The sequence below is a fragment of the Pelobates fuscus genome, chromosome 10, assembly GCF_036172605.1.
Source record: "Pelobates fuscus isolate aPelFus1 chromosome 10, aPelFus1.pri, whole genome shotgun sequence".
Taxonomy (NCBI): domain Eukaryota; kingdom Metazoa; phylum Chordata; class Amphibia; order Anura; family Pelobatidae; genus Pelobates; species Pelobates fuscus.
In genome coordinates, this window is record NC_086326.1 from 12,927,202 (window position 1) to 12,950,987 (window position 23,786).

General features: G+C 39.6%; 1 protein-coding gene across 1 annotated transcript in view; it reads right to left on the reverse strand.

Annotated features, from left to right (window-relative positions):
• The window catches only part of LOC134575463 (alpha-2-macroglobulin-like), a 260,467-nt gene that overhangs the window by 224,066 nt on the left and 12,615 nt on the right, over positions 1-23,786 (reverse strand). Inside the window, exons 8-13 of the mRNA XM_063434756.1 lie at positions 18,676-18,793; positions 13,888-14,002; positions 13,326-13,432; positions 4,283-4,450; positions 2,072-2,302; positions 1,526-1,592 (exon numbers count right to left, since the gene is read on the reverse strand). Of these exons, the coding sequence (XP_063290826.1) occupies positions 1,526-1,592; positions 2,072-2,302; positions 4,283-4,450; positions 13,326-13,432; positions 13,888-14,002; positions 18,676-18,793 (806 nt within the window). The remainder of the gene's footprint in view (positions 1-1,525; positions 1,593-2,071; positions 2,303-4,282; positions 4,451-13,325; positions 13,433-13,887; positions 14,003-18,675; positions 18,794-23,786) is intronic.

The window sequence follows — 23,786 nt, forward strand, 5'->3', positions numbered from 1 at the left end:
CCACAACTTTGAAGATTTATTTTTTTTAAGCAAACAACAAATAGGACAAAATAACAAAAAAAGTCAAGGTGCATAACTATTCACCCCCCTAAAGTCAATACTTTGTAGAGCCACCATTTGCAGCAATCACAGCTCCAAGTCGCTTTGGATAAGTCTCTATGAGCTTGCCACATCTTACCACTTGGATTTTTGGTCAAAACTGCTCCAGCTGCTTCAAATTGGATGGTTTGCGCTTGTGAACAGCAATCTTTAAGTCTGACCACAGATTTTCTAGTGGATTGATGTCTGGGCTTTGACTAGGCCATTCCAACACATTTACATGTTTCCCCTTAAACCACTCAAGTGTTGCTTTAGCAGTGTGTTTGGGGTCATTGTCCTGCTGGAAGGTGAACCTCTGTCCTAGCCTCAAATCACGCACAGAGTGGTACAGGTTTTGTTCAAGAAAATCCTTGTATTTAGCATCATCCATTTTTCCCTCAACTCTGACCAGTTTCCTAGTCGCGGCGGCTGAAAAACATCCCCACAGCATGATTATTCCACCACTATGTTTCACTGTGGGGATGGTGTTCTTTGGGTGATGTGATGTGTTGGGTTTGCTCCAGACATAGCATTTTCATTGATGGTCGAAAAGTTCAATTTTAGTCTCATCAGACCAGAGCACCTTCCTCCATAGATTTTGGAGGTCTCCCACATGCCTTTTCGCAAACTCAAAACGTGCCATTTAGTTTTTTGCTGAAAGTAATGGCTTTTTTCGGGCCACTCTGCCATAAAGCCCAACTCTATGGAGCGTACGGCTTATTGTCGTCCTATGTACAGATACTCCTGTCTCTGCTGTGGAACTCTGCAGCTCCTCCAGGGTTACCTTAGGTCTCTGTGCTGCCTCTCTGATTAATGCCCTCCTTGCCTGGTCCGTGAGTTTTGGTGGGCGGCCATCTCTTGGCAGGTTTGCTGTTGTGCCATGTTCTTTCCATTTGGTTATGATAGATTTGATGGTGCTCCTGGGGATCATCAAAGATTTGGATATTTTTTATACCCTAACCCTGACTTGTACTTCTCAACAACATTGTCTCTTACTTGTTTGGAGAGTTCCTCGGTCTTCATAGCCTCTGGGGCCTTCCAAAAAAGGTGTGTATATGTAATGACAGATCATGTGACACTTAGATTGCACACAGCTGGACATAATTTCACTAATTATGTGACTTCTGAAGGTAATTGGTTGCAACAGAGCTTTATACGGGATTCATAATAAAGGGAGTGAATACATACGCACATGCCAATTTTCTGTTTTCTATTTCTAAAAAATAGTTTTATGTATATATTTTTCTCATTTCACTTCACCAACTTAGACTATTGTGTTCTGATCCATCACATAATATTCAGATTAATAAAACATTGAACTTAAGGCTGTAATGTAACAAAATAGGTAAAAAGTAAAGGTTTCTTCATTAAAATTAAGTGTTATTCATGCTTAACATGTATATCATTTTATTTTTCTCTCAACCAACTAAAAAATTGTTTTTCTCACCTTCACTAAACTGGTCTAGCAGAATTTCTACAGTTCCAGAGTTCCATATAGATCCTTTAGAAACAACCTTGGAAAATCAAGTCAATAATTATTGCATTTTAATAAAGATAAATAGAATTATCTAACTTTCTTAGCCAATTATCAAAATGATGGATATATTTTCTATCGTTATTTAAACATGCAACTCCTCTCTGCATTTCATGCTGGAATAACAATTGAGCTATAAATTGTTTCCTATCTGGTGTGGTTGTTTGTTTCCAAGTTCTTCGCTAGTATCTTCGTTACAATAACATAATGCATGATTAGTATTAATTGATCTTTGGGGAGTCTATCCCAGTTGAAATGGAGTAGACCTACCTGTGGACAATTTTTAATTTTAATATTGAAAAACTCTAAAAAAACAATATATTGATTCCCATAGAGTGGACATTTTTGGACAGCTCCACCAGATATGTAACATATATCCCTCATGTATTAGGCATCTCCAACATAGGGAGGAATTAGACATGGATATTTTAAAGACTGGCATATTTATAGAATCCTCACCAGATAATGTAAATTCAGAATCTTGGTCTCTGCATCCAGTTTAGTGGGATTAATGATATAATCCACTTGGACTTCCTGTTGCCCCTCACATGGTAGAACCTCAGCCTGGGAATGCAGCTTCAGGAAACTTTTACTGGGAGAGTAAAACGGTTGAAGGGAGAGTTCTGCAGAGCCATATTTTGGTTCAATAAAGTTGTGGTTATATGGTTCTATCTTCTCAGTTGTTCTGGCCTGCGGAAAAAAATAATAATGCAGTCCTCAATTTAATATTTTTGGGTAAGATTTTCAAACCATCATTGATATTTTAAGATTGACTTTAAAAGTTTTTTTTTTCAGAATATTAAATATCAAAATATATCTTATATAAAAAATATATAGCAATATATCCAAAAATATCAAAACATGTTTTTTTTTTTTTTTAAACATTTTAAAAGTTTATCCAAAAATATTAAATTAAGGCCATAACAGTTCAATGCAAAGTCACTAATTGCTCTTCGTTACATAGAGTAAAAATGTACACAATGGCTGCATATTTCAAAGTATAAAGGGGCAGCAACAGTAACAGTGACCCCAGCCAAGCATTCGAATTGCAGGTCTAATGGTTTCAGTGATGCCCAGTTAGACCATATCTAGGCGTCATGGGAACTGCAGTTTACAAGCATGTAGTAAATATTGTTTACTGTGGTTCAATGCACTGTTGTGAGCTAGTGAGCTGGAAATCACATTACACTCTGAGCTAAACTTTAAATTTTGTGAGAAAAATAACTAATGTGGTATAGTAAAGATGTATGAATTTATTTAAAAATTCTCTGCAGCTCAGTTGGTAAATTCCCTGACTACAAAGACTGTTCAAAAATGCAACGTCACAGGTTCAAATCCTTTATCCCAATGGGATTCAAAGCAATTTTCAGCTGCTGATTTGGTTAAAGATGCTATATAAAATATTAGTTATTATTATGTTAAATAAAATTAATTAAAAGTGGGAGGCCTTAATATTTAAAATAACGAATGGGGGCATAATGGCACACTAGAGACAGATTTAATATAATTTGGGGTGATTTTAATGGTCGGACTAGGGATTATGTAAGTGATTTGATTGGCATGGCTTGAAGCAATGATATTAAAGGTATAGGGTTAAATGATTTGGACTGGAGGAGATTATTGGGATGGGAAAAAGTGATTGAGGCTGAGAGTGATGCGATTTTTAGGAATCGGAAAACTTTGCTGAATCCCTGCAAAAACTAATTCAGGCTGTTCTGGGAGAATGAGGTGTCTTCTCCAGTATTAAACTATGTACCTTCATACTGTTTTTCATATGTTCTTGTCATTTTTATACAGTCACATTAACGTTTTTTTTATTTAAACGTGTGTTCACATTTAGACAAGAATATTTTCAAATTGTCATACCTCCTCTCGGCCCACGCCGCTACGGTCCCGCTGTCCTTGCTGTCGCTGGTTCTCCTCTCCCGCAGTGTGCAGACATTTGGCCGACATTGCAGATGCGTGCGCATCTGTGTGCACATGCAGTGACAAGCTAGAGGGCATGCTCCTTCCTTGTGTTTGGCCCCTTAAAGGGGAAGTAACATAAATTATATCTGGGCTACAACTCCATTAATATCTGGTTAATTATTACCCTAATTGGTTCTCTAGCCTATCAGCTCTCACTGAGCCCTATTTATACCTCCCTCTTACATCACTTCCTTGCCCATTCGTGGTCATTTGTAGTCCGAGAGTGCGTTTCTTTAGTGTGTCTTTTTTTTGGATCTGACTTCGGCGTGTTTCCCGTTTATCCATTCTTCTTGTATCCTTGACCCTTGGCTTTGTTCTACATTTATTATTCTGTCTCCAATCCTGACCTTGGCTTGTCTGACTATTCTATACTGCTCGCTGTACTTATTTATACATTAAGTCTGGCCATTCTGAGGCCTGGTAATGCATCTGGCTTGTTTATCCATTGCATCCCTTAGTTTGCATGTTAGGGAGATTGACCTTGACAAAAATAGAAGCAAGTTAAAGTAAAAGATGCATGTTGCTTTATTTTCATGCAGAAAAAAAATGGAAATGTTTATGACTAACAAATAGCCAATCTAAATTTAATAATGATACCATTCATGCAGTCATACATAGTATAAATGTAGACTGCTGGGAGTTTGGTCAGTGTAGCTTGAGGACAGTATGTATTGATACACATAGTATACATTTGTTTGTTACCTTTATGGAGGTTGTTCTTGTCCATGAGGCTGTATTGTTTATCTTAAAGAAAGCATGTCCATTCTTGTTAGTAACCAGTGTTAGTTTTACCACATTAGCATTATTTGCGCAGGTGAGATAGATCTGCTTGTCTGGGATGGGTTGACCTGTGGCATCTTCAACTTTAAGCTACAAAATGAATGATAGAGGTAATTTGTCATTTGGTGGTAATTGTTTCTAAGTCAAACATTCTGTGCACATCAAAGGCTGAAACAGATTAACCCCTTAATGGATGGAGGCAGTTGTACACATTTTGAGCAAAACAAAATGTAAGCAAACAACCTTTCATTTGCACTAAACATCTGTTCAACTGTAATTCTCCTTTCATATTAAAGGGATGCTATAGTCACCAAACAACTTTATCTTAATACAGTAGTTTTGGTGTATAGATCATGTCCATGCAGTCTCACTGCTCAATTCTCTGCCATTTAGGAGTTAAATCACTCTGTGTATGTAGCCGTAGCCACACCTCCCTGCATGTGACTTACACAGCCTTCCTAAACACTTCCTGTAAAGAGTCATCTAATGTTTATACTTCCTATATTGCAATTTCTGTTTAACTAGGAATGTCTAATCTCCTGCCCTCTTAATAGCTGTGTGATACACAGTTGTCATGTCTATAAATGCTCGCAGTTTAGGGAATAAGATCCATGAACTTGTGGCAATAATGGCAACTGATAGTGTAGATTTAGTCGCTGTTACTGAGACATGGTATAAGGAGAAAAATGACTGGGACATAGCAATACCAGGGTACTCTTTATATAGAAAAGACAGGGAAGGCAAGAAAGGGGGAGGGGTGGCCCTGTATGTAAAGGATAGCGTAAAATCTAGCCTAATAAAGGTTAGTGAGGCGAACATAGAGTCCGTTTGGGTTACGTTAGAATTTGGTAATCACACAGTAACTCGTGTAGGTGTGATTTATAGGCCCCCAGGACAAATTGAAGAGTTAGATAATCTACTAGTTGAAGAAATAGCTAAAATGACAATGAAGGGGGAAGTTATCATCATGGGTGACTTTAATCTTCCTGATGTGAATTGGAAAACAAAAATAGTTACTTGTGCCAGGAGCACACATATTCTAAACTCCCTACTGGGATTGTCTCTAAAACAAGTCGTTGAGGAGCCAACTCGTAAAGAAGCCATACTAGATTTAGTGTTAACAAATGGAGATTTGGTATCAGATATTACTGTAGGTGAAAGTTTAGGATCCAGTGATCATCAGTCAGTGTGGTTTAATATAAGAATAGTGACTGAGTCACACCACACAAAAACAAAAGTTTTAGACTTTAGAAAAACAGACTTTTCTAAAATTAGAATATGTGTAAAGGAGTCATTATCAGACTGGAGCAATTTAAATGGAGTCCAAAAGAAATGGGATTATTTAAAAGTTGCACTACTGAAGGCAACAGAAAATTGCATTAGGCTTGTCAGTAAAAGCAAAAAATTCAAGAAACCACTGTGGTACTCCGCAGATGTGGCCAAAATAGTAAAAAACAAAAAGTTAGCATTTAGTAATTATAAAAAAACCCAGAGTGAGGAAGACAGAATGACCTATAAGATTAGGCAGAAAGAGGCTAAGCAAGTTATAAGAGCTTCCAAATCACACACAGAAGAGAAAATAGCACAGTCAGTAAAAAAGGGAGACAAAACTTTTTTTAGATACATAAATTAGAAAGGAAAAGTATAACAAGGATTAGTAAGATTAAAAACAAAAGAAGGAAGGTATGTAGATGAGGATACAGGTCTAGCTGACTGCCTCAATGAATATTTTTGTTCGGTATTTACAGATGAAAATGAAGGAAAGGGACCTCAGTTAAGAAAAGGGATAAATGAGTCATTTATTACACGTGAGTTTACAGAGGAAGAGGTTCTATTTCAACTGTCAAAAGTAAAGACAAATAAGTCAATGGGACCTGATGGAATACACCCAAAGCTATTAAAAGAGCTTAGTGGTGTACTAGCAAAGCCATTAACAGATTTATTTAACCAATCATTGATAACAGGAGTAGTCCCAGAAGATTGGAAGTTAGCGAATGTTGTGCCCATTCACAAGAAAGGTAATAGGGAGGAGTCGGGCAACTATAGGCCAGTAAGCTTTACTTCAGTAGTGGGGAAAGTGATGGAAACCATGTTAAAGGATAGGATTGTTGAACATCTAAAAACACATGGATTTCAAGATCAGAGACAACATGGGTTTACTTCAGGGAGATCATGCCAAACTAATCTTATTGATTTTTTTGATTGGGTAACTAAAATTATAGATCAGGGTGGTGCAGTAGACATTGCTTACCTAGATTTCAGTAAGGCTTTTGACACTGTTGCACATAGAAGGCTTATCAATAAACTACAATCTTTGAGTTTGGATTCAAATATTGTTGAATGGGTAAGGCAGTGGCTGAGTGACAGGCAACAGAGGGTTGTAGTCTAATGGAGTATATTCGAAGCTTGGGCTTGTCACCAGTGGGGTACCTAAGGGATCTGTACTTGGACCCATTCTCTTTAATATTTTTATTAGTGATATTGCAGAAGGTCTTGATGGTAAGGTGTGTCTTTTTGCGGATGATACTAAGATATGTAACAGGGTTGATGTTCAAGGAGGGATAAGCCAAATGGAAAATGATTTAGGTAAACTAGAAAAATGGTCAGAGTTGTGGCAACTGACATTTAATGTGGATAAGTGCAAGATAATGCATCTTGGACGTAAAAACCCAAGGGCAGAGTACAGAATATTTGATAGAGTCCTAACCTCAACATCTGAGGAAAGGGATTTAGGGGTGATTATTTCTGATGACTTAAAGGTAGGCAGACAATGTAATAGAGCAGCAGGAAATGCTAGCAGAATGCTGGGTTGTATAGGGAGAGGTATTAGCAGTAGAAAGAGGGAAGTGCTCATGCCATTGTACAGAACACTGGTGAGACCTCACTTGGAGTACTGTACACAGTACTGGAGACCCTATCTTCAGAAGGATATTGATACCTTAGAGAGAGTTCAAAGAAGGGCTACTAAACTGGTTCATGGATTGCAGGATAAAACTTACCAGGAAAGGTTAAAGGATCTTAACATGTATAGCTTGGAGGAAAGACGAGACAGGGGGGATATGATAGAAACATTTAAATACATAAAGGGAATCAACACAGTAAAGGAGGAGACTATATTTAAACGAAGAAAAACTACCACAACAAGAGGACATAGTCTTAAATTAGAGGGACAAAGGTTTAAAAATAATATCAGGAAGTATTACTTTACTGAGAGGGTAGTGGATGCATGGAATAGCCTTCCAGCTGAAGTGGTAGAGGTTAACACAGTAAAGGAGTTTAAGCATGCGTGGGATAGGCATAAGGCTATCCTAACCATAAGATAAGGCCAGGGACTAATGAAAGTATTTAGAAAACTGGGCAGACTAGATGGGCCGAATGGTTCTTATCTGCCGTCACATTCTATGTTTCTATGTTTCTATGATACAAAGTAAATACAAATACAAAAAGAGAAGTCCTGTGCTCACTCCCATCACTACTGGGCCGGCAGCAATGACTATGGTACAGTATAACTTTTTCTTTTCTTTGGTTTTTACTATATATTGGGGCTGATGTGTACTGTAGTCATTGCTGCCGGCCCAGTATTGATGGGAGTGAGCGCAGGATTTCTCTTTTTGTATTTGTATTTACCTTGTATCACACAGCCTTGTTACAATGCTGCCTCCCATCCTATGTGTTCCCTATTAAGGGTTAATAAGTATATAGGGGTGTATATAAAAAATACCCCTCTCTGTCTCATTAGAGATATATTTGCCAGAAGCTCAAGGAAGCAGGCTGAAGGGTCAGTGTTAGGACCCGCTTTGGGGGGTTTGCCTTGACGTTGGCAGGCGGGCATTGCCTCCAATACTCCCTTAGCTACTGAGAACTTGTAAGAGCTCTTGTTCCTGATCCTGCTTCACTATACAGAAGGAAGAGGTTCACTCACTGGAACTTGGAGCCTGGTCATAGGTCCAGGGTGGATAGAAGATGGCGAGATCCTAGCCCAGCAGCGATGGTTCATGGAGTCTGCAGCACTTATGGTGTCTACGGTGCTGATGGTCCTTTGGTGAGCGCTAGGAGCATCCTTTCTACGGTCCATCTTTCAGCTAGCCTGGAGGCAACCCTAACAAGTATGAATACATTTTCCTTATTCCTAGCTATTTATGGCAGCATGGAAAAAGGCATATATGGTTCTTCCACTGATAAAGCCTTTAAGTCTGCAATTATTTTAGCAGAGACAAGTGCAAGGAGCAGGAGCGTCCGTTGAAGGACGAATAGGAGGTTTGATTCTAATGACTGCCCTGAAGAATCTTGTTACCACTGGATCTTCTGCCCATCTTGTACCTGGGATAGCTTAACGTTTAGAGTATTAAGACTGAGTCCTTTATCCAAACCTTTTTGCAGAAAACACACAACTTGAGAAGTTGAAATGGATCCTAATGAATAAACATCTTTCTCTAGCCAGTCTGCAAAGGCTTGCCATATCTTAAGGTACGTATTGAATGTGGCAGCCTTTCTGGAGCACAACAACATTGAAACAACCCTTTCTGTAAAACCTTAGATTAAAGATTGACTCTCAAGAGCTAGGCCTGTAACTTTAGCTTGTGAAGGTCTGGGTGGAGAAGTGGGCCTTGAGACAGAAGATCCTCTGTTATCAGGAGTTCCCATGGATGGTCTATCATTAGTCTCTACATGAGCAGGAACCATGGGCGTTGAGGCCAAAAAGGAATGATCGCAATAACCTTGCACTGTTTCCTGAGGATTTCCATAGAACTGTGTGTATGCGAGGAATTGGAGGAAAGATGTAGGCTAGAGAGTAATTCCACTCCACTGACAGTGCATCATGTGAAATTGCTCTGGGATGGAAACATCTCAAAATTAAGTTCGGAACCTGTGCATTCTCTGCTAAGGCCATTAGGTCCACTTGGGAAACAACTGCCTATAGGCCTTCTTTGAAAGATGACATTCTGTCGCTTCCACCTGATATCTGCACAGGAAGTCTGCCACTGTATTTTCTTTCCCTGGCAGAAAGACTGCACAGAGGCTGTTGAACCCAAGGTTGAACTTCTCTTTTCAGGGCTGCATTCTTAGTACCCCCTTGATGATTTATGTAAGCTACTGCTGATCTGTTGTCTGGCCTCAGCTTTACCCACTTGGCTTGGAAAAGGGGCTAAAAATGAAGCTAGGAAGGCAGCTCTCAACTCTCAGATGTTTGATGGTAAATTACAGACATGTAGAGACCAAACTTCTTGGACAAATAGATTTCCTAAGTGAGCTCCCCAGCCTTCCTGACTTGCGTCTTTCGTGATAATCTGTTTCCTTCAGTGGAAATATGTTCCCTTGAGAGCCACCATAGAAGATCCTTCTTTAGGTGGTCTGGAATGTAGAGATACTTGTCCCATTCCTGAGAGCTTGAGTTGAAGTTCAGAAGAATGTACCCCTGCAGAGGGTGTAGATTCCATTGGGCCCATCTGACTAAGCACTAGGCACATGGTAGAACAAAAGGGTCCCTATGAGCGAGAAACTATTGCTATTGCTATTGCTATAGAGTGTTGAAGCTTGCTTCTAGAAAGTTAAATATCCTTGAAGGACATAACTGGCTTTTTCTCGAACTGTATTAATCAGCCAAACTGTGTCAGAGTTTTCAGGGCCAGAAAACAATGTTGAAGAATCAAGCTGTAATCTGAAGCCACCACTAGGATGTCCTCCATGTAATGGAAAATTGGACACCCTGTTTCCTTAATAAGGCTAATACCATGATAAGATCCTTGGAGAAGGTTCTTGGGGCCGTGCTTATTCCAAAGGGCAGAGAGCAAAATTTCTAATTATGGTCTTCTACACAGAACCTCAGGAACCTTTGGTGAGGAGTGGCTATGGGAATGTGAAAATATGCGTTTTTCAGGTCCACTAAGATAATCCAATCCCCTTGATGAACTACTGGGATAATGGATCTTAATGATTCCATGCGGAACTTTCTTATCCTGAGCGAGAGGTTGAGCTGGTGTAATTCCAGAATAGGTCTCAATTTTCCTCTAGTTTTCCTAACTAAGAAAAGAGGGGAGTAGAAACCTTGACATATTTCCTTTGTTGGCACAGGAAAGATAACTTCTTGCTGAAGAAGTGTGGATATATAATGAATCAAGCCCCTTTTTTTCGTGGATGGACAGAAACCCTTGCTCTTACAAATATGAAGATGTAGTCTGTAGTCTGAAGATATTATCAACCTTACCCATGAATCCCGGACTTGCTTAACATCTGCTGCTTTCCTGATTGCGTCCTCTAAAAGTTTACCAAAGACTACCTCACCCATAAATGGAAAAAGTTGTGTTTGGATGCAATGTCAGCGCCCCATGATCTGAGCCAAGCTCCCCATTATCTGAGCCAAAGAGCTCTTCTGGCTGCTATAGCCCTATGGCTTTAGACAGAGACTTGATAAGATCTGTTGAAGCCTCTAAGAGCCATTCATTGGCTAATTTCACCTCCTTAAGGGATTCAGCTATATGACATAGCTACTTGACATAGCTGAAATTGATACTGCTGGATGACAGCCCAGTACTGTGGCCAAAAAGGTATTAGAGTCTGAAAAAAAACATATCTTGACCCATCCCCCCCTCTAACTATCGTCCCATACCCCTGCTCCATTTTTTCATCAAAGCTTTTGGAAAGACTTGTCTTTACCCATGTTTCTCGCTTCTTCAATTCCAACTCTCTCCTTGACCCACTTCAGTCTGGCTTCCGCCCTCTCCTCTCTTCTGAGACTGCTCTTATTAAAGTTACAACCTATTCACAGCTAAATCCAAAGGTCACTACGCCATATTAATTCTCCTTGACCTCTCTGGTGCCTTTGACACCATTGATCATGCTCTCCTCCATCAAACTCTTCAATTGCTTGGTCTCTTTGACTCTCATCTCATGGTTTTCCTCTTATCCCTCCCAACGCTCATTCAGTGTCTCCTTTTCCAAGGATACCTCCTCCCCTCGTCCTGTCTCAGTTGGAGTTCCCCAAGGCTCTGCACTCTTTTTAATTCATCAATCCAAATAAAGAAAATATTTGCTCACCTATGACCTAAGGCTATGCAGACGTAGGAGAAAGACCTGTAGCCTCCAGGGATTTCCATCTACAGAGTGGTGGGCTGCAGGAAGCCTGGAGCTTCCTAGAGAGAGAGTCTGACCTCTCCAGCGTGAAGACTACAAGCCATAGTCAGATGAGCAAAAAAGAAAATGATGCAGAACAAAACTGCCTGTAGCGGAGCCCTAGTCCTAGCAGGGACTCTCCTCCGCTGGGTACTTCAAGATATACTCAGGAACAAGCAAAACAATGCAATGGAACAGCTAAACACAGTAAAATAATCCAGGAATCTTCCACCTCATCCCCAGCAACTTGACAACGCTCAGTTCTGAGGGTATAATTTATTTTTATTGTCACATACATGGCTTTTATGCCATCTCCCATGCAAGGGGTTTAACAGGCAGAAAATGCAAGGGTTTCAATGCCAGGATCCTTTGTGCCTGAGAGATAATTACCTGTGTAAACACCTCCAATGTAATTAACTCTCAAGCACAAAAACCCCCAAAATATCCTGTACCCCAAAAGTCCCCCAACCATACATAGGAACCCCACAAAAAAGTACATTCCCTGATAGCCCTGATCTGAGTGACCAACATATCCAAGAATCACTCAGTTTGGTTCATTATAACGGGAACGGCATAGTGTGGAAGATTTGACCGGCCAGACACGAGGTCTAAGCCAAAAATAATTCCAGTAGAACAGGTGCCCTGACTGGTCTCTGTTCATGAGGTTCCTGTGCGAAAACCATACAAGAGAATCTCTTGCTATAATTATAGGAATGCTCCCCCTGTTCGGTACTTTATATCTCCCGAACGCAGTTCGTGTAGGTGGTCGGGAACAGGAATGTGCAGCGGTCGACAGTTTACCGGTGTTCGCGCGTGTGCCAAGCTGAAAATAGTTCCAGGCACTCGACGACCAAGTACCGCTGCCCTCGTTCGGGAGACAAGATGGCTGCCATTCTCCCAGCCACATGTTCGGTTATATGAAATGGTGGCCATCCAGGAGAGCATTCATTAATTGTTTCCCTTGCAGTTACACACTAAAGTGGTTGGTCTTAACATTCTAATGGGGTACAGGGGGGGGTCCTTGCTCGGGGACGAATGGATTACGTTCGTATGAAGTTTCCCGAATGGCCAAACAAAAACCACACGAAATAACCGGCAAAACACATGAAATAACAGGGGGGGAAGATACGGACAGCCAGTATAGGGAATAAAAATTAGCTAGCAAATGTCCATTCCGCTACACTGCCTGTCCTTGGATAAGAGGAAAGGAAAAAAAACTGGGGAACAGGGGATGGTGGGGATACCGTTATACCTATTTACTTAATTATTTAATTGTATTTCCTGTCCTGTTGGCTAGCGGGAGGAGCTACCCAATCAGTTAAATGCTGCCATGATTAGCCAGGAAATATATATTACAGCCAAAATACAGTTAGAATGAAATGATATATATATATATATATATATATATATATATATATATATATATTTATATATATATATATAAACAAATGGGCTGCACTCACGGTCTTTGATCTTGAGGAAGGTCCCTGAGCGGACCGAAACGTTGATCTGTTTTAACTTAATTGAATAAAGAAAACTATACAAGGAAGAAATGTGAGTGCAGCCCATTTGTTTAGTATTTTGAATATTCAAACCCCAGGATCTGATAGTTATATTTGAGCCTGAGTGCAAGGACTATTCTATTTTTACATATATTGTGTTTATATATATAAAATAACTAATAAATCAATAAATAACTGCAAATATTAATAAAAATAAATAAATAAATAAATATATATATATATATATATATATATATATATATATATATATATATATATATATATAGATAAGTGTAGCAGTGGAGGGAGGTGCAACCGAAACGCCGACCTTAGTTTGAAACTTTGCATCTTACCATCCCACTGTATGGAATCCCAGGTTTGTAACTCTTGTCAGCCTCAAAGGACATCTTTTCAATGACATTTGATATTGAGGTACTGCTGGACGTTGATAGCTCAATTCCTGTACAATAAAAAAATGTATAAATAAATTGTTCTAGAGCACACTGGCATTATTTGACTTAGCATTTGTCTGAGCAGACTTTTAGGATTGACTCTGAGATCTCTCAGAATGTAAGCTGATAGTGTTGTAGTTTGTTGGAAATCATTTCATTCTTCAAGGTATCTCTACTTTGATTAACCATAAGTTTTCCCTTTGCTTTACAAATATCCATCATATCGGCTTTTTAGCTAGTTACTAAGATTCATGTGAAACAAGATAAATATTCAATAAAGGTCAAAGGAGCTCATAAAGGACAGGAGACTGTGAATTTCAACCAGGCATTGTGTTATAAACTTATAATTCTGAAACTCTGGTGAGTTTCACAGAAAATGAAACCCAGTAATCCATACTGATAAAACAATCCATTGCTCTGTAAATGGATTCTTTGAGCTGAAGCTGTTTGGGAATGCTCTCACCTGTCCCATCCTCAATGATTGAAGCATTTCCTTCCAGGCTCAGTTGTAAATGTCTGTTTCTTAGATTAAAATGAGTAGAATTCACTTGTATTGTAGAGCAACCGGATCTGTCCAACTGAGAAATTGATACATTATTCCAGGATATTTAATCATTAGATCAGGGACTATAGAATATTATGTGCAAAATTATGAGAAATTAAGTATGTGGCTAGGACAAAAATAATGTGACAATAACATAATAAAGAATATCCTACTGGTACTCTTCTTAAGATACCTTTGGTGAACTCCTTCATATCATTATTTTGTATCCCTCACTGCCAAGCTGGGAACATATTGTTAGTTTTTGTTTGTGTTGCAATATATATAACAATGAGGGTTTTCTTCTGGGATTCCCTCCATTCACTCGAGCACTTCACTATGCACGAGGGAATCCTCCTAAAACCTTCACTTTTGCTTTTTTCGTTAGCTTAAATGTTTATCTCCTATGGAGCAATACTAGGGTAGTGGCAGTATTTTAAGGGAACAGTGGCTAGTTAGCTTATCTACTATAGAACACCCACAAAGGTGTTAAGAGGAGATCATAGGAGATTAGAATAGTGTGGATTTTCAGGGGTTTTCCCCTATGTATTACCCTAACCGCCGTGTATATTCTATTACACCTACTGCTCTGAATATACTAGCAAGCTATCTAAAAGCTATTCAATAACAGCTATTTATTTTTACAACTATGCTAAACTGTCTCCTCTATTGCCCTACCTATCTATCCATAATAAGATACTAAGGTACTATATTCTTTTTTGTCTCCTCTGTGGATCATTTTTATGTGATATACCTCACTGTAGTAGCCTCCAGTATACCTCAATATGGATCGGGACACTAAGACAGATCCACATAGGATTTCAGGGTTATAAGCATTTCTAGAGACACTGTAACATTGTATCCTCTCTATGTTATATGGAATATATTGTGCCTTAAATTGTCAAAAAAATTTCTCCAATTGATGTCAATGCTTATGGTGAGGGAAAAATATTTAATTTTTTACATGCATGTTGCATTTTTGCTGAGTATTTCTTACACTTGATATGTGCTACTGTGATAAAATCCCCCTGAATTATGCTCAGTTACATTGTCTGAGTAAAACAATACAATGTTTACCTAGACACTATTTTGTGAAGCTACAGTGCAGTAAAAGAGACGTGACAAATTCAGGTTTTAAAGTGTGAATTTTCATAGATGATGTTGATGAATCCATGTTCTATTTTGGAGCACTTTAGCAGGCTACATATTCCAAGTACCCCATAAAGGCATAGCATTTCTTAAAGAAGACATCCCAGGGTATTTCTAAAGGCATATTTTGAACTTTAGCATTGTAATGGAATTGTAATGGAAGGTACCTTGACCCCAGGCTCAAGCAACTAAGATGGCCGGATGTCCAGTCTGTTTTCAATTATGTTATGCTTTGTACTTTTAGTCTATTTCCGAGTGTCTGACAAGTAAGCATAAGTAAGCATAAAATCTTGACTTGTGACATTCTGTGGTTTCTGCAGCTTCACCCTCAGACCCCCCTTCTTATGTCCTAATGCTTAGTTGAAATATGCTTAGTTCTGTAAATTCCTTTTTATGGTACAGTGTGACTTCACGCTTCCTGTTTCTGTTGCGCAAGTCACAAAGCTGAATGAGTCTTTGAGACATCTGAAACTGGCGAGAGGTTTTACCTTAAAACTGTATAATGTCTTAAGAGTAACTGGAGTGATTTAAAACCATGTGAGAGATGTATCAAAATGTTTTCAACACTTTAATGTGCAATTTTCAGTCATTTTTCAGTACAAATTATTAAAGCTTAATAAAGCTTAATATCTGTAAGCTTAATAAAAGAGGCAAGTAATCTTTGAATAAAAAACTGTCTGGTCTGATCTGATTGCTTTCTCTGAGCAGCTCGAAATAAAAGTTCAATTTGGTTTCCTTCTGAACATATCTCTGGGTTACTTTATATCCGTATAAGCATGAATAATTATTTCACTATTTTGTACCAAGTGTAGTGGTAATAGGCATTTTTCTGCCTTTTTGACACACACAGTGAGCCTTTACGGCAGTATAATTCTTCATAGTTTTCTCAGCTATGTCGTCTGAGTACAGCAATACCCCCTGTTTGAACCTTTGCCAGGTATATGTGGACGTTAAAGGGGCACATTTTAGACAAAACCATTCCAGTTTTTTTTAAAGTTTGAATTTTTACGCTGTGTCCATGTCCCATTTTGGAGTATTTTAACAGGTTATATATTCCAACTACCCCATAAAGAAGACATCCCAGGGTATTTCAAAAGGCATATTTTAAACCTTAGAGTGGGATAATTTTTCCGCTATTTTGTACCATGTGTAATGGTAATAAGCATTTTTTCTGCCTTTTTGACACACAAAGTGAGTTTGCATGGTATATTCTGCAAACCTAATGTGTGCTATGACTGTATAATACTTCATAGGGTGCTCAACTATGTCGTCTGAGTACAGCAATACCCCCGTAAGTACCTTTGCCAGGTATATGTGGTTTTTGAAGGGGCTCATTCAAACTATTTTGGAGTAATTTAGCTGGTTGGTTATTCAAACTACCCCAACAACGCATACCATTATTTTTCTTTTTTGAAAGAATACACCCTGGGGTATTTCAAAAGGTATATTTTGAACTTTAGCATGGGTTCAAGCTGTCAGAGTGAGCACAGCTGCAGGGTCAGCGCAATCAGGTGCTCTTACCCTGCCTCGAATATTGAGGCAGATTGGAGCAGCGTTAACCCCATGATGGCCGCAATTGTGGCAATCTGGGGTTAACTTTAGTAAATGACGGAAATTTTCTTTCATGCGTCCTTAGCGGAAGGTGTCGCAAAGGGGTCAAACTGTAAGGTCCGAGATAATCGTTTATCAAGGCGAAAACATACATGACCAGACCATATAATATGGAATATGATGACATTTTGAATCAATTATTCTCATATAACTGCTAGTTATTAATTAACCTACTCTGTATTAAAACTTGATCAATACAGGGAATTGCATATAAAATAATGATATTCTTCTACTTACTAAGGAATAGACGGGGTTAATTTGACTTGCCCCCCGGTGTTATTTACTTCTCGTTAAGAAAGATCTTATTACAAAAATGAAAGTTCTCCTAAGACCAGTGCAGTATGCACAAACAGAGATACTAGATTCGAAACATGAAAATCTTGTCCCATTCTGCAATTAAATTCCAAGATTTAATTTGATTAATAATTTACCAATTTTTATGCCTATGATATTCTGTAGCAGAATTACTTACTAATTTGTGCAGTGCTATTGGGGGGCATAGAATTCTATGTAGTGGGGTACCCTCAAAGGCACATTAGGGCTATTACTTTGGCTAACACATTTTTTTTACTTTGTTATACAACTGTAACCAACATACACAGCTTTCTCAACATGTATTCTGATAGATTTATGCTGCCTATGTTATAAATGTTTACATTTTTGTATTCAGTTCTGCATTTAATAAATTGCAACAGAGTATGCAATTATAGTATAATTTCCCTAGATGGCTTCCTGTTATTAAAGGTGCTGTATCTCTTGATATACACCATTTAGTCAATATGACCTACTAGTCAAGTTCCAACTTGATATTATTACTCTAGGTTGTATATCACTTGTTATAATCGACTTAAGGAATATGACCTACTACCCGAGTTTCAACTTGGCAATATTCTATTTCTATTCGGATCCACAAATTTCTGGGTAAGATAGATATTAGTTCTTATCCTACTTTGAATTATTTATTCTCTTGGGTAATTTTAATCGCTATTAAATAAAGGTTAAGTTTTAAAACTGAGGAGTAAAGTACTATCTCCTATTTCTTCAACTCCCAGTGAAACATTCACTGTTTGTTTTTTTACTCTTTTCTCGTGATTTTTGTAAAGTATATACAGTGGGACCTCGATTTACGAATTCAATGCGTTCTCCAGGACATTTCTTATTGCGAAACATTTGTAAACCGAAACGCGGTTTCCCATAGGAATGCATTGAAAACCAATTAATCCGTTAGAAATAAAAAGTCAAAATGAGCCGGCATGGAAACCAACCCACAATGGAGAACACACAGTAAAAGGCATGCAAACGACGAAGCTCAGCTCCCTACATTTCCACAGCTTGAGAAATGCACCAAAAAGTCCCAAAACAACTGAAAACAATTTCCAGAATGGCTCCAAAACTCGATGCAAGAGTCGCTCCAACACCTCCACACTCGACGCCACATGCTACCCACAGGCTTCAGCATGCAGGGGGCGGCGCTAAAAACCTCCCAGGTGCAATTGTGTATTGCGAAACAAATTTGTAAACCGAGGCATTATTTTCAATGGATTTTCATTTGTAAACCGACAATTATCTTAACCGAGGCGTTTGTAAACCGAGGTCCCACTGTACTAATTAAATTAGCAATTGAAATTCTGGAAATTTCAAATAAGTCTTTATTTTTTACATATCCCTTATCAACAATCTATTTTATATGCTAATTATGAATATGTAATTCAGATTAATAGTATGATTTTTTTTTTCCTTGTAAATAACTTGCTAACATATATAGTATATTTTATTTTGGGGGCCCTAGCCAATTGCTCTGTTTTAACTTCTTACAACATATTTGAGCTCAGTCATATCCTGTGTTATAAGAGTTCATCTGAAACTTTCCCTTTCGCCAACTCTGTATAAAATCATTGGATTGTAAATTCTGAATCATTTCAATGTAAATTCTGAAGTTTCTTTTCTCACCTTTCCAGTTATTTCATGACACAAATCCACTTGCTTATAATAACGTATCTGTGTCCCTTTTGGCTTCCGGCACATAATTCCATGATATTCTCCTTGGACTGGTTTCCCATATGTATACCTTGTAGATAAAAACAAAAAAACAAAAATAAACATCTATACCAATTCACTGCAAACATGTAAAGAAATACACAATGACTAGATTGTATCAACATTACTTAGACCTCTAAAAAACCTTTTGTTTAATAAAAAACTGTGTTGGAATTTCCCATTACACATGTTGAAGTACCAGATCTAGTTTGAGGATATAAAATGTACAACTCAATAAGATCCTGCAGTAAAACCAGGTTGTAGTAGCATAATGCTGTGTGGATGCTATTTCCTTATAGAGATATATAGAGATAGAGAATTGTAGAGATTGAGAAACTGTCGGAATTGAGGACAAGATGAACAGATGCAGAACAGGGAATTCTAGAGGAAAACCTGAATGAGTCTTTGAGACATCTGAAACTGGCGAGAGGTTTTACCTTAAAACTGTATAATGTCTTAAGAGTAACTGGAGTGATTTAAAACCATGTGAGAGATGTATCAAAATGTTGTCAACACTTTAATGTGCAATTTTCAGTAATTTTTCAGTACAAATTATTAAAGCTGTTGACCTCCAACTGAATATACATTTTTGGAAAGATTTGATCTTGAAAATAGTCTCCATGCAACCTGAAAGGTTGTATTCTTTATTAGTTTTAGGTTAAGTATGTCGGGGTACAGAAGAGAAGAGAGGAGTGGGGGAACAGCATTGATAATGCATGTGTTTAACAACATTGACATCATTAACAATAACAAGAGGATTGATTGTAGGGTATCATTGAGTGCATTGCATTAAATATTGATTGCCCTAACATAATCTATTAATCAGTTGTACATTTGTCACTTATACACTGTGCCGTGGAGGCTTCGTTTCGGTTGGATGATATTTAGCTGAATTGTCATGGTCTAGTGCTATAATAAAGGTTTGTGTACCATATATGTAGTAGTGTGCCTGTGTCTAGTTGACATCTCCAGCATGTAGATGACAACATAGGGAATATGTGCTGGTGCCTCTGCGGGGTCATGTACCATCGGTACATAAGTTTTCTATGGGCCTCAATGTGGGTAAAGCATTGGGTCCATTTGGACAGCCCATTTAGGGCTTTGAGCCATTCGTCCTCTGTCAGAGTCACGCCACAGTTGGACTCCCACTGGGCTCTATGAGGTTGGGGCTTAGAGGGCGTGACCTCTTGCCATGCCTTATAGTATAGAGCTAGTGCTTTCGGTTTGGTTGGTGTGGTCCAGCATCTGTCTAGAAGCAGACGCGGGCTCGCCCATTCGGGTTGTTGTATGGTACGAATGGATGATGTGTGGGCTGTGAGGATGCTCTTTAGTTGTAGGTAAGAAAAAATGGCACGGTTCGGTATTGGCCAACTGGTTTGTAATTCAGGAAAGGGGATTATCTTGTTATTTCCCATCAAGTAAGATATGTGTGTTAGCCCTGCTGCCTGCCAGTCTGTAAGTGGAATGTCGCTTGACACAGCTCTAAGGGCCGACAAAGGTGCCCTGGTGTGGAATGTGTTGCTGTGACCTATGATAAGGAAAACTTTATCTCACATTTCTATCTATCGGTTTTTGTTTCCTGAGTCGTTTTGGTGTCCACAAGTAGTCAATGAGCAGTTGGTCTGTGCAGTGAGCTTTTTCCATTTCTGTCCATTGTATAAGATTAGGTTGGGAATGAAGTAGGATCCCTGCCGCTAGTGCTGTAGCCCTATAGTATTGCCAGATATTAGGTAGGCCTACTCCTCCGAGTTTGGGAGCGGTTTGTAAGAGGATCAGTGAGACTCTGGGCTTTTTACCATCCCAAATGAAGGAGCCACATAGCTTCTGTAGGGCTTTACAGAATTGTTTTGAGATTTTTAGAATACGGAGTATCATCATTTTATAGGCGTTTATTCTTCCCATCCATGAGAGTAATACGTGCTTCCATTTGTTCATCTCTGTTTTACAGAGTGGTATTAGGGGGTTGTAGTTTAATTTTACTGTCGTTGGTATCGAGGGAGCTATTTTCACTCCTTGAAATGTGAGGGATGTGGATCTCCAGTCAAACTGAAAAGTGCTGCATAGGGAGTCTATCAGTGGTTTAGGGAGACTTATTGGTAGGGCTTGGGTTTTGTCTTGGTTTAATTTGTAATGGGATATTTCTCCAAAGCTCTGCAGTAGATCTAATAGGGGGGGTAAGGAGTGTTGCGGGTTGGACAGAGTGACAAATATGTAATCTGCAAAAAGTGCTAGGCTATATGTCCTGTCATGTATATCAAGGCCATGGAAGTCGGGATGTGCTCGGATCTTATGTGCCAGGGGCTCTAGAGATAGAATATATAGGAGAGGTGAAAGTGTGCACCCCTGCCGGGTCCCATTTGTGATCTTAAATGGCTCAGATGATACCTTCGCTGTTGGGGCACTATATAGAGCCATGTTACTTCTTATTACACCCTCCGGGAAATAGAATTTCTCCAGCACTCTAAACATGTAAGACCAATTTAATCTATCTGCATCCAAAGCAAGAAAGAGGCCCCCTGATCCGCTCTTATTGAGTGCAGAGATTATTTTTAGGATTTTCCTGGTATTGTCAGAACCCATGCGTCCCTTCATGAAGCCGGACTGATCGTTATGTATAAGTTTGTAGAGGATCAGGGTAAACCTGTTGCTTAGTAGTTTTGCATAAATTTTGGCGGCTCCATTTAGTAACAAGATGATCTGAAATTTTTGCCCTGTATCGGGGGTTTGCCTGGTTTAGGGAGGGTTGAGATGTGAGCCACAAGCATCTCCTCGGGAAGAGTGCCCTTCGGTGAGAGATTACATTGGAAAGTTCCTCCAAGGAGAAGGGTTGTGTTAGATGATGTCTGTCCCCTTCCATTAATTTGGGCAAGTTGATATTGTTCAAGAAGTTCTCAATTGTCTCGGGGGTGGTGAGAGTTGTGTTAGGGTCGTTCTTGAGGTTATAGAGTTCTCCGTATTAAGTAGCAAATTTAGTCACGATACCTTGTGGATCCAAAATTTGTTTCCCACCCCCATCATCTAGGTAGGCAATCCTGGAGGCGACTGCTCTATGTTTAAGTTGGGATGCCAATTTAGCGCCTGCTTTGTTGCCATTGGCAAAGAAATTATGTTTGGCCTTGCGCAGTATATATGTTGTTTTTGCGAGTTCTAGTGTTCTTAAGCGGGATTGGAAATTTAGTAGTTGCATGTGTGTAGTGGGGTTTGGGTCTTTTTTTGTTAGAATGTGTCAGTTGTGTAATTTCAGCTATTAATGAGTTGTATTCAGTGTTTTTCTGAAGTAGTTATTTAAGTCAATAGTTATTTGTGCAACAATATTGGTGTTTGTTAAAAGGGTGTCGTTTAGTCTCCAAGTACCAGTTCCTTTATTAGGGAAAAGCTCAATGTAATGGGGGCGTGGTCGGACCACGTGAGGAGCCTTATGGTGGTTTCCTCTATTGTGGGTAGGTACATGGCTGGGACTAAAAAACGGTCTATCCGTGAGTAGCTATTGTGTGCTGCTGTGTGGCAAGTATAATCAACCTCCGTCGGATGTTGTATACGCCACGGGTCTACAAAATGATGAGTGGCTAATGTTGCACAGACTCGTGCCGTCAGGGCTGTTCTTTGCTTCAGGGAGTGTCATGACTACTAGTGTGGTCCAGAATAACCAGGGAAAAGCCAAGATCAGGATACCAGGAAATCAGATACACGAATATAGAGCACTCTCAGGAAACCAGGAAACGGAAAGCACGACAGGGCAAGGTACTGGGGTGAGTTAGGGATTTAAATATCCCTCTCTATGCTCTGATTGGTCAGAGGGCGACCTCTGACCCCAAAACGTGCGTGTGCGTTAACGTCGTGACGTCACGCACACGTTAGTATAACTTTCGGGGGCGGAGCTAGAGATGGACGCGACCACGCGGTCGGCGCCATCTTGGATTTGGGCGCAATGCCCGGAAGACCTGGAGGAGCGGTTGCCGGCTCGCCGACGAGCAGGTAAACTCGTGTTGTCGGCGAGGCTGTGCCGGTCGGGCACGGCCGTGTGACTCGGCGGGCCGGCGACCGCAACAGGGAGCCGGCAGAGATGTCTGCTGTGGCTGAGGAATCAGCCCTACTGTCAAGTAAAAAATGTGTGTCGCCTCCAATGATTACCTCCCCATATTTATACAGTTCTGCTAACGCCAATAACGCTAACCTGTGTTTATTAGGGAAGTTAAGCCCTTTTGCATTCAAGGATAATATCTTAAGTGACATTGGATAGGGGGAGTTTGCGTTCTCCTAAGTTTTGGCATGTGGCCATTTAGGATACTAATGGCAATCCCATCTGGAATAATGTCAGTTGGTTGTTCTCAATCACCTTCAGGGGTTTTAACCATCTTTGGCTTAACCCACGGTAAGTATTAGGTACACTCATTGTGACAGGAGTGGGCGGAACCGGGGAAACTATATACAGTATTCCGTTCATCACTCTGAGTGACATTAAGCTGCTCGCAGTAACAGGTAAACGTGGCCGATAGGGGGCCTTGGGGATAACCCTTGTGTGGAAAATGAGCCAAGAGCTGTTATGCGAGAAACTTGGCAAAATAGGTGGAGTAAGGGCGATGTGAGTGGTAACTCGCCCGGTCACGGTTAGCCGTATGGGTACTGGGGGGGTATGTGTGCACATAAAACAATCAACAGATAACATATACATTACATTAAACCTGGATATTATGGCAGCATTAGGATGTCTGCATCATCTTTGTCACTTGGTAGGCCATTCAGGTTGGGGAGACTTCAGAGTCAGTCGGTTTATGGGGTGTCTTGCAGTTTTGTGACCAGTCTTTGGCGAGGGACTTCAATGCCGTGGTACTGGTTGTTTGCTTTGTGTTGCTGTTCGGGAGCGGTATTTGCCATTCCTTTAGCAGTCTTTTGCCCTCTGTGAAGTCATGTATGTGTCTGTCCACTCCGTTCCTTTTCACTAGCAGTTTAGTAGGAAAGCCCCATTTATAGGGGATGTTGGCACTTCTCAAGGCTTCTGTAATGGGGGCAAATGTGCAACGCTT